Below are 11,566 nucleotides of genomic sequence, written 5' to 3'. Positions count from 1 at the left end.
TTTTTCCCTGCTTCTTGTGCCATGAATTCACTTAGTATATTTCCTGCCATGTGATTGTCTTCCTCGTCCTTGGTTGAAGCCTCCTGTTTCTAATCAACTGAAGTTCTGTATTTAAACCATCTGTGTCCCTTGCTCATATTGTCTCTTCAGCTGCATTTGAGAAAACACAAGCTCCTACCGTCTATTGACCGATTGAATCCTTTTGTGTCTAAGCAACACTTGCGTGTATTTAAACCAGGGGTCTCCAACTCCGGCCGCCGTCAATGGCACCGTTCACCGTTCAGACCGACAGCGCCGCCGGCACCCTCCCTTTTGAGCCCTTTTTGACCTTACGGATGACAAAAACAGGATCAATTAAATGATTACAAAGGCTGGTTCAGTGATTGTCTTTCCACCGGACCCACTTGAGCAGGGGTGTCAACTTCATTTCAAGTTCGGGGCAGATACTGCCCACTTCGATTGAACGCGGGCCATGTTTTATAAGGCATCTTCTGGTTTTGTTCTGTTGTGCTCTGTGGACTGTGTCTACTGTTCTCTGTATGAGTCTGTACACATTTGTTGGTGGCAAATGAGTTTCCCCACTAGGGATTAATAAAGTTTTGTAAGCTAATCTTTATGAACCCTTGACATGAAACTTTAACAATACAGCAGACCGTCTCCCAAAATGCTGTTTTCCAAAGATGATTGGTGCTTTTACCACGACAGCACGCCCTGTTTGAAAAGTATAAATTGTGCCATGAATATGAAAATGGTGCTCTGTATGTACATCAGACATGGTTTATATGAGAGAGAGAGAGAGAGAGAGAGAGAGAGAGAGAGAGGGAGAGAGAGAGCGCTAAATTGATTAATTGGAGTCACTGCTTCTATATTATAGGCAAACCCATGTTTTTGTAGGCCAACCAAGTTTCTCCACTGACTGCTCCTCCAACAGACCGACTGGACAGATCTCTGGAAAATTTTCATATTGCGGTAAGCAGATTTTTACTCTTAAATGAAAAAACATCATGCAATTATGTAGAGAAGAGATTCATAACATGTAATTCAATACTTACATGTGAATTTTTGGATACAAGGTATTTCAATAAAAACAAAACAACTCAAGTAATATGTTATTGGGACATATTACTAACTTAAAGATGAAAAATGTGTTCTGTCACTGATCATTTTTTGGTAGTTTTGGAGCAAATTCTTGTAACAGTTTTAAAATGGAAGCATAAATAAGTCTTTAATCACCAAAAGGTCTTGACACAAATAATATGTTTCCCTAAGATTTAGAAGAAAAAGTTCCCAGAATGAATGCTGAAGTATAAATACAGCATAATGACGTTTTGACAAGGACAATGTTTTTTCCAAAAGTATAATATTAACAATAATGATAATACTGAAAATAATTGTCTTTTTATTTGCATTTTACGTCAAGCTTTGAGAACAAAATGCTTTCCATGCAGATCATTTTTTTAAATGATGAGTGGTCAGGAGAAAGGGCAAATCGTGAAAATGTGTCTTTAGACACAATTAAAAAAGGGAAGCAATGTCAGCAGGTTTGCTGCTAAAAGAAGACATTTTTGTAACAGTCCAACAACGCCCTGTTCATCCATCCAGCTGAGTGCACACCTTCTTCATTAGTACTATTTCATGGTTAAACAGGTTGCCTCTAATGTGTCAACTGTGTCTGTGGTTTTTCACAAGTGACTGTGTTGTTGATAAGAAATGTTCATTACTTTACTAGGACTAGATTCCATTTACTGTAACTTGATGGTACCAGAGCAGAGACAGAAAGGTCAGGAATGGTTATCATCGCAGATAAAATAGAAATGGTCTGGTGTAAAAAGGGAGAATCCGTTGGGTTGATCTGGTATTACTGCTTGTATTCAGTAAATGAGGAATTGGAACCACATGATGTGTTCAATGCAGAACCTGAATCCTCCCTCAGACAGAAGACAGTCAGCATTGTCTGGAGGTTTTCTAATCTAATCTTTGTGAACCCTCTCCGTAAATCAGCAGCGGATGCTCAAATCAATCAATCAAACTTTTATTTCAGACTCAAGGTCCAGATAGTACTATTAAACACATCAATATTCATTCATCATTTATTCAACAAATGTATAACAAATCATTATTGTAGACATATTAACGTAGCTTAAAATAAATTGACATTAATGCATCAGTACTTGAGCTTTGTGTTGATGATTATACTTCTGGTTTTACTTCAGTCAACCTTTTAGTAGAGGACATACTAGGATGTAAATTCAAACTAAAAAAACATTTTTGAAACTAATATTGTAGCTTTAGCGGACAAAAACAATGGAGACATGTTATGTTGAGATTAAATTCAGAAAAACATTGAAAACTGAAAATGTACTAAAAAAAATTTATTCCTACTCTGTCTCTGTGGTTCTCGGGTTCATGTTGAGTTGTTAACAGAGAGGAAACACAGAAAGAGCACAACATAAAAATGGCAGGTATAAAGAGGTTGTTTTTCTGTCAGACAAACTTTAACAATACAGCAGACCGTCTCCCAAAATGCTGTTTTCAGAAGATGATTGGTGCTTTTACCACGACAGCACTCCCTGTTTGAAAAGTCTAAATCATGCCATGAATATGAAAACGGTGCTCTGTATGTACATCAGACAGGATACGGTTTATGAGAGAGAGGGAGAAAGAGCGCTAAATTGCTTAATTGGAGTCACTGCTTCTATATTATACCCATGTTTTTGTAGGCCAACCAAGTTTCTCCACTGACTGCTCCTCCAACCGACCGACTGGACAGATCTCAGGGAAATCTTTCTTATTGCGGTAAGGAGATTTTTACTCTTAAATGAAAAACATCATGCAATTAACATGTAATTCAATTCTTAAATGTGAAGTATGTGAATCAATACAAGCCAGGAAATCTGTAAGTCTTCATATTGCATAGAAGGTATTTCAATTAAAACAAAAAACCTAAAGAAATATGTTATTGTGATATATTACTAGATGAAAAATGTGTTCTGTCACTTATTTTTTTTTGGCAGTTTTGGGGTGACTTCTTGTAACAGTTTTAAAATGGAAGCATAAATAAGTCTTTAATCACCAAAAGGTCTTGACACAAATAATATGTTTCCCTAAGATTTAGAAGAAAAAGTTCCCAGAATGAATGCTGAAGTATAAATACAGCATAATGATGTTTTGACAAAGACAATGTTTTTCCCAAAAGTATTATATTAACAATAATGATAATACTGAAAATAATTGTCTTTTTATTTGCATTTTACTTTTCAAGCTTTGAGATCAAAATGCTTTCCATGCAGATCATTTTCTAAAATGATGAGTGGTCAGGAGAAAGGGCAAGTCGTGAAAATGTGTCTATAGACAAGATTTAAAAGTGGAAGCAACGTCAGCAGTGTTGCTGCTGACTTTTTTTTGTCCTAAACTTCTTCATTAGTACTTTTTCCTTGTTAAACTGTGTGGGGTTTTTCACAAGTGACTGTGTTGTTGATAAGAAATGTACTTTACTTTACTAAGACTAGATTCCATTTACTGTAACTTGATGGTACCAGAGTAGAGACAGAAAGGTCAGTAATGGTTATCTTCACAGATAAAATAGAAATGGTGTAAAAAGGGAATATCCATTGGTGAATTTTGGGTTATCTGGTATTACTGCTTGTATTCAGTAAATGAGGAATTGGAACCACATGATGTGTTCAATGCAGAACCTGAATCCTCCCTCAGACAGAAGACAGTCAGCATTGTGTGGAGGACTTGAGCCGATGAGACAAATCAGGAGAAATCTAATTTTCCAACTGCACGGGATGCATTACCTTGACAACCGGCAGCCAAAAATGGTGGCAAAGAGATAGTAACTGCTTTCACGTGGGACCAGATGCAATTAATTATCAGTTATTACTTGGGTCCATATTCTGAGTCCTGGGAGTATTGTCTCACACGACAGATACAGTCTGTATACATTCCATTCATGTTTGCAACATTAACACACAAAGAGACCTCTGTTAGACTCACCTGTGCCTTGCCAAAAATCAGATTATCATGTGAAGGATCTGACAAGGGTGAAGAAAAGTTCCAGTTTGTGTGTGTGTGCCTGTGTGTGCATGTGTGTATGTGTATGTGTGTGTTTAAAAAAACGTACATAGTATTATTAATAATACTTGCGAGACACAGAATTATAACGCACACTAGTTATGCGTCGAGGCTTCTTGAAGGTCTTCCTCTCATGCCCCAAATAATTTAATTAAGATAACACAATACTAAAACAGGGAGGTCAGGACAACATCTGGAACTGGTTTTTAAACAGGAATTTGTTAATAAGGTCCCTTTGTTCCGCACGTAGAACAAAAAACAATTACACCAATAGTTCCTGTAACATTATCTGGACAGTCATTTTAAACGTTTTCAAAAGTTTACTCAACTCAGAGCTGGTGACATTGAGAAGGACCACTAACAGTGTGTGGTGTACGGTTCTAGGCAAACACATGACCTAAAACCACAAGATTGCAGTTCAAGATGTGAAGGTGATATTGTGAAATATGCAGTTATGTGCAGTGATGTCAGTAAGTCTGAGTTCTAACAGACAGATTACCCAATTTGTTTTTTAGGCTAACACGGCAAAACAGTATACATTTATAGAGAAATGTCCAATTAGGATGACATATTGTTTATTACTACTCTCTCGCGCACACACACACACACACACACACACACAAACACACCAGTAGTTAATGTCCAGCATCAGAATGAAACCATCTTTATCGTTAATTTCAAAACTCGAGGCAGGCCTTTTACAGTCAAGTCCGGCCTGTGCTTTATTTCTTAATTATTGCACAGTGACAAAATTATGTTTGTCAGTCAGCAACAATACAAACACACACTGCTCAATTGAACATTAAGGCAAATGGCTTGTAGTTGGCATTCCTTCAACCACACTTATCTGTTCACTATCAAGCCCGAACTAGTTTCGGTATTTGTACATTACATGTCATTTAGCTGACGCTTTTATCCAAAGCGACGTACAATAAGTACATCAAATACATTTGCCGCTCTCTTCTTGGGAAGACGTGGATCACAGCATTGTAAAATGCAAAAGAGTTGTGCTTTTTCCCGAAGAGTGCTGAAAGGGCTTGGTGAGATGCTTGTGGTTAATGCAAAAAATATTTGAGATATAACCCTTGTGAATTTGAATGTTTTTACATGTATTTTTAAACTTGGTTGATACATGGGGTTAAATGAGAACACTCATAAAGCCTCCTGTTAATTTCCTGGGTGGGCCTCCTAATACGTGCGATACTTATTAATGCATTTGCATTGATTTTCTTTTGTTTTCTCTCTGTATCTAATTCTGTTATATCAACGATGCACATTCCTATCAAAGTACTGCACCTGACATCACCAATCATTTTCACAATCACGTTTCTCTTTTTCTCCTTCTCTTTTAAGCCTCCCCCACATCAACAGGATGACCCTTCTCAACTACCCTCTCCCAGACTTGGATGTCACCTTGCAAGAAGTGAGCCGTGTCCTGCAGCTCAGTTTAGGTCCTGACCTTTACCCAGAGTTCAAAAGTACGTTGGAACAGCAGAGGGATCTGCTTGAAGAGGCCCAGGACAAGTTGTCCGCTGGGACTTCAAGCAAAGAGAATTGGGTGACCGATCAGTTCAAAAGAAGTCTGCTGTCTTGCACTGAGCCCCTGCCCACCTCCACTGCCCTCCCCGCTGTTCTTCCTCCATCAAAAGAAAAGAAATGTACCCAGCTGGGGAGGGCAGCGGCTCTGCTTTGGGCAGCGGCAAAGCTGTACAGTGAGCCCCTGCTTCTGCAGGGAAACGTGCCCATGGAGCGCACACAGCAGTCTGAGGTATTTGCTGCCACCCGGATTCCTGGAAGGAGTCAAGATGAGATCAAGGTTAAGATTCATTAAGATTGCTTTGTGAGATAACCTGTAAGATTAATACATAATAGATAGATAATAGAAGATATTAATTCAAAACGTCAGGTCTGTAATCTTTCTAATCTGATGCTTTGTTATCTTTAGGTCTACCCAGACAGCCTCCATGCCATCGTCACCTGTGTTGGAGGAGTGTTCCCTGTGGACATACTGGAGCGTCCCAGCACTGGTGGGCCGGTTTCTGCTCGACAGTTCATTGACATATACAACCAGCTGGTTCAGGTGATGGACCAACCCAGTGCAGGAAAACAGAAAGATCCCTCTGCCATTTGCAGCCTCTCGGCTCTGGAACGCAAAGCCTGGGCTGCCATCAGGGAAGAGATTGTGGAGCAAGGAGGGGAAGCGGCGGCATCACTTGGGCTGATGGAGAGTGCCGTGCTGACGCTCAGTCTGGAAGACTGTGACGCACCATCTGATCTGGCTGACATCCTGAATGCTGTGAGGCTGGGAGGGGGAGAAGGAGATCGTCCATGTCTGAGATACTATGACAAGGTATAGGATAAAATCTGGATAACAATTCCTGGTGTCTTTCACACTCAGTTTAAAGTAGAAAAACTAGAAATAAAGCTGTAGAAATATATAACATTGATTTATCTAAACGTGGTGCTCAATGATTTTTAATGGACTAATACTTTTTTTGACAGGTGCTGAACCTGGTTGTATTCAAGAACAAGACAGCTGGGATGGTGTTTGAGCACAGCGCTGTAGATGGGATGGTGGCAGGACTTGTTACAGAATATGTTTACAATCTGTCTGAAACTGCTGACTTAAATCTTGACGATAAGGAAAAGGAAAAAGTGGATGGGTCCAAACAATGGGCAAACAATGTCATATGTGTTTGTCCAACATCATTATCATTCCCCTTTCAAGGAGTAAATACACCCAAGATGAATCCTGATTTAAAAGAAACACATCCAGTTCTCACTTTTGATATGTACGCCTATCCTGATGTATTTTCGACTCTGAGAGGGCAGAGAGGCCTCTATGATGCTTGGATGAACTTCTCTTTGCAGCTTTCCCTGAGGAAGACCCTTGGTGAAGCTGCTGCCAAGCATTTACTTGTCACACCAACCCATATGCGTCACTACAAACATGGCCGTTGTGATCCTACATACTCCATCACCATGCATTCTCTCAAGTTAGTAAGGGTGTTGGAGGCTTCCATTGGCCCAGATAACACAATCCAATACACGCCTGAACTCCTTCAGTTGTTCCATGCCGCTTTCTTGGAGCATAAGAGCCTCATCAAAAACACCAAAAGTGGTAAAGGAGTTGGTCCCCATGTAGCCGTCTTGCGTCAATCCTTACCATCTGACAACCCCCTGAAGAAGCACCTGGAAGCCTTTGGATGTCCATCTGTGTACCTCACAGGTACAGATCTGATGGAGGGTGTAGAATGTGGAGTAGGGAATGTTTATGCCAAAGATCAGCTGGCTGTAACCTACCTAGGTAAGAGAGACAAGGTTCGCATTGTTCTAAATGGGAAAGGGACCTATGCTTTGGCATTAGAGGAGCTGCAACAAAGCCTGGAGGTGAACCTGAAGTTAGTGATGCTTCTGGCTGTTAGGTACGCCATTGCACACCAAATGGGAGCCCTAGAGGCCCCACTGAATCAGAGTCCAACTGAGAATGGAGAGACAAACCATGTCCGAAACAGCCAGGACAACAGCAAGACCTGTAGTAACTCCACTTCTGGCAGGAACACAGACTACACTCTGGTGATCCATGGTGGTGCGGGAGAGGAGATGATGCTGAACACAAACATCATTGGTGTTATTGAGTTTGCGCTACAGACAGCGTTAACACTTGGATCTCAAGTGCTTCAACAAGGTGGAAGAAGTCTAGACGCTGTTCAGAAGTCAGTAGAAGCTCTGGAAGACTGCTTCTTGTTCAATGCAGGTAAAGGCTCAGTATTCAACAAAGATGGCAAAATTGAAATGGAAGCAACCATCATTGATGGAAATGCAATGAGGTCAGGATCTGTTGCTTGTGTGCAAAGTGTGAAGAACCCCATAAAGGCTGCAAGATGTGTCATGGAGAAAAGCTCACATTCACTCATTGTGGGAGATGGGGCTGAGGAGTTTCTACAAGGGTTGGAGATGGAGAAGCCTGTTGGGGCGGAGTATTTCTACACTGATATACGTCACAGTCAGTTAACTGCAAAGCTCAGTGAGGAGAAGGCCTCAAAAAACATCCACCCTCAGACAGTTGGAGCTGTGGCCTTGGATCGCTGGAGTGGGTTGGCCGCTGCATCTTCCACAGGTGGGTTAGTTGGAAAGCTGAAAGGACGAGTTGGGGATACGGCAGTAGTAGGGGCGGGAATATATGCCGATGACAAGTTGGCTATTGCCTGCTCTGGAGATGGAGATATTTTTCTGAGGCACACAGTTGCACAGAAAATAGCCAGTCTCTACCACCACACTGGCTGTAGCCTTAGGCAAGCATGTAAAGAAGTGATGGCGGACAATCTTGACGGAACCTGTGCAGGAATCATTGCCTTGGACACCAAAGGTGATGCCGTCATTGAAACAAATGCCGGAGTGATGTTTGTGGCTTCAATGATTGATGACATATCACGTGTAGAGGTCTTCAAGCCTCTCAAGAGTTTCTCATATGTCATCTGGGAAACCAATGACCTGGTTGCCTACCTGGCTCCCAACCCCTGGACTCCAGGGTCAACCATTCTGACCAGAAAAAGTCTTAGTGGGGTCAGAAGCATCTTCCAGTTGCCTACACCTGACTTTGTGGCTATGCTACAAGGAGCGAGAACAGTGTCAAACTTGCTCTGTCAGAGATTGGAAGTGCAGCGCTGTGGCTTGGTTTTCAATCCAGTCCCTGATCAACCTGCACAAATCAGACTGCTTCCTCTTCATGGCCTAGATTCAAAATGGCAGCCTCACCTTGCAAGTGAAAAGGAATTCCAAACTCACAATCCTGGTTACTGCACCTCCAAAAGTGGGCCACGCTGGGATGATGAGGCACTGACCCAGGTCCTAGCCAAGATTAGAAATGGACTGCCAACACCAAATGCACCTTCATGCTTCGATATTTGCGGCGACCATTCCAACAATAACCTGTTCAGTCAAATTGTACGTGGAGAGCAGCAACAGTGGAGGGTGTGGGAGGACAGTGAACATGTTGCCTTCCTGACACCATATCCAAACACACCTGGATTGACCGTTGTGGTGCCGCGCAAACATCTATCCAGTGACATCTTCAAACTTGAGGAAGCTGACTACCAAAATCTGATCTTGGCCATTTTTAAAGTTGCCAGACTACTGGAAGGGGGGTTGAGAGCTCAAGGAGTTGGACTGATCTTTGAGGGCCTTGAGATCGATTACGCCCATGCCAAGCTAATCCCTCTGTTACCTTTTCCAGATGGTCCTAAGCCTGCTGATCTGCAACCAGAGTTCTTCCACAGCTACCCTGGATATGTGTCATCAATGGATGGCCCAGCTGCCGACCCTGAGGCCCTTAAAGGGATCCACTCAAAAATTACCCACTGCAAGCCCTCTCATTCATGGCAGGACCCTCAGTCTCACTCCACACTTGCCATCAAGAGCCAGTGGTATCGCAACCTGTTCCAGATTCAAAACACTCTTTTTCACAGCACAGTGGAATATTTCCACTCTTCCTGCCAGTACTCCTACGCTCTGACCCCCCTCACCACTGACACCATCTCCTCACCAATGGGCTTGGGATCGGACTCAGAACCAGTTTCTGTTAACCTGCTGGGCCAGGACATCTACCTGGCTGACTCGATGCAATTTGTACTTGAATATTTCCTTCGCTTCCAGGAGAACCTGCCAGGGACATATTATATATCTTCCAGCTTCAGAGGCGAGGATCCTGATGCCACTCACTTGAATCAGTTCTACCATGTGGAGTGTGAACTGTTGGGAGACATGGACAAAGCCATCTCTACAGCAGAAGAGTACTTGGCTCATCTAACCAAGTCCATGTTAAAGAAACACTCTGACATGATCCTAAACACTGCCGGGACTCTTGCACATGTGAAAGCCATGCTGAGTAAGCTGGATGGAAAAACTCCTCTCCCAAGAGTATCTTTGGACCAGGCCATTCCCATGATGCCCTCTGCTGACTGCTTTGAGTGGGTGCAAGATGGTCAGCCGCAGTTTGGCAGAAAGCTGACACGCAAAGGAGAGCGAGTCTTGATTGAGAAAAATGGTGGTGCAGTTTGGCTGACCGAGATGGACCATCTAGGTGTTGCTTTCTACCAGGCCTATATGGAGGGCACTGGGCGCAGAAAAGCCAAAGCCGCTGACCTTCTCTTCGGGCTGGGAGAGACTCTGGGTCTTGGCGAACGTCATTCTAATCCTGAGATGGTGAAAGAAGCCCTCAAGCACCATGCAGTGCCAGAGCAGTCCTACAAATGGTACATTGACATGCGGCAAGTGAAACCACTCCAGACCAGTGGATGGGGCATGGGGACGGAGCGCTATTTGTGTTGGCTGTTTCAGCATGATGACATCAGAGATTTACATATCATTCCAAGGATGAAAGGAATTAAGTACATGCCCTGATCAAAATTATCTACAGGCTAACAGCCTCTTAGAAAGGATATACCTGTAATTATGGGGCCAACGAGAAATATTTAATTTGGATTTCACCCCTAAAATACTTAAACAATCCATATCCTTAGACTTTCACCCAGTTTCAAATGTCTTTATTCCATCCTGTCATTCTTCTGGTGTCCCCCATTCCTGGGGAAAACTATACGCTCCTTAATCCTATGTAAACCGTGTTCTCTTCAAAGTAAAAAAAAAACGATTTTTTAGGTTGCAGCAAGTAAATAATTTGTTGACTTTTTTATCTTTATACTTTTTTAACAGTATATAATTGGTTTTCATTCATAGTTGTAAACCTTTTGCCAATTCATTAAAAGTACAAAACAATCCATGGGAACATTTTGTCCAATACACATGATAACTGTTTTTTCATTAAAACTATTTGTTGTAGTACTAATACGTTTTATTATTATGAATGTATTCAAATTACTTGTATTGTTACATAACAGTCTTCATAAATAAAGAATTTCTGTGAAAGTCATTTGGATAATGTTTCGTTTCTCTTTTTAATTACTTTTCTGGTCATTTCATCGGTGAAACAGGCATGTCTATTTACATCTAAGAAAGTAGTTAAACACTGCCTTTCGGTCTACTTTAGAATTAGAAGTAATTCTTTAAAATGACTACCAATTTCATTGGTCAATATTATTCTCCAGCAACTTATGAGTATGCATGCCTAAGCAAAAAGCATAGAATACATAGAAACATAATATAGGCAAATTGATTCACAAATTAAGAATGCAGACAGAATTTGCTCACCCACACAATTTAACATTTAGCATGTAAAGCAGGTTTCTGGTAAAAAGTAACACAATATCACAATATTATAAGTATAACGGAAATGTTTACTTGTTATCACAACATGGCCATTGAAAACTTTGATTATTTGAAGAATGTTTAAAGTTCTGAAGACGTATCTCTTCCCAGACGCATTATGCCTCTTCAAGGTTGCAAAGGCTTCAATTAAACCAGTACATTTCTTTTCTGTGCCTAATGTAGCACCTAAATACTTCAAGGCAGCGTACTGCATTTCAGTGAAAAT

At 41.4% G+C, this 11,566-nt stretch overlaps 1 protein-coding gene across 1 annotated transcript; it reads left to right on the top strand.

The window, feature by feature from the left end:
• The first annotated feature begins 2,740 nt into the window (after positions 1-2,740).
• Positions 2,741-10,884, top strand: LOC119220976 (uncharacterized). The gene is made up of 4 exons (XM_037477351.2): positions 2,741-2,796; positions 5,431-5,893; positions 6,023-6,427; positions 6,580-10,884. Exons 2-4 carry the CDS (start codon positions 5,450-5,452, stop codon positions 10,477-10,479), a joined length of 4,749 nt encoding a protein of 1,582 aa, XP_037333248.2. The 5' UTR covers positions 2,741-2,796; positions 5,431-5,449; the 3' UTR covers positions 10,480-10,884.
• The last annotated feature ends 682 nt before the right edge of the window (positions 10,885-11,566 follow it).

The sequence above is a fragment of the Pungitius pungitius genome, chromosome 12, assembly GCF_949316345.1.
Source record: "Pungitius pungitius chromosome 12, fPunPun2.1, whole genome shotgun sequence".
NCBI lineage: Eukaryota > Metazoa > Chordata > Actinopteri > Perciformes > Gasterosteidae > Pungitius > Pungitius pungitius.
The sequence above is the reverse complement of the archived record's forward strand: the minus strand, read 5'-3'. Positions and strand labels throughout refer to the sequence as shown.

Bases quoted from the DNA above. Each gene is read 5' to 3' on its own strand.
- LOC119220976 (XM_037477351.2), top strand. From the start codon at position 5,450: ATGACCCTTCTCAACTACCCTCTCCCAGACTTGGATGTCACCTTGCAA. The intron at 5,894-6,022 runs GTTAAGATTCAT...TGTTATCTTTAG, and splicing joins GGAGTCAAGATGAGATCAAG to GTCTACCCAGACAGCCTCCA. The intron at 6,428-6,579 runs GTATAGGATAAA...TTTTTTTGACAG, and splicing joins GTCTGAGATACTATGACAAG to GTGCTGAACCTGGTTGTATT.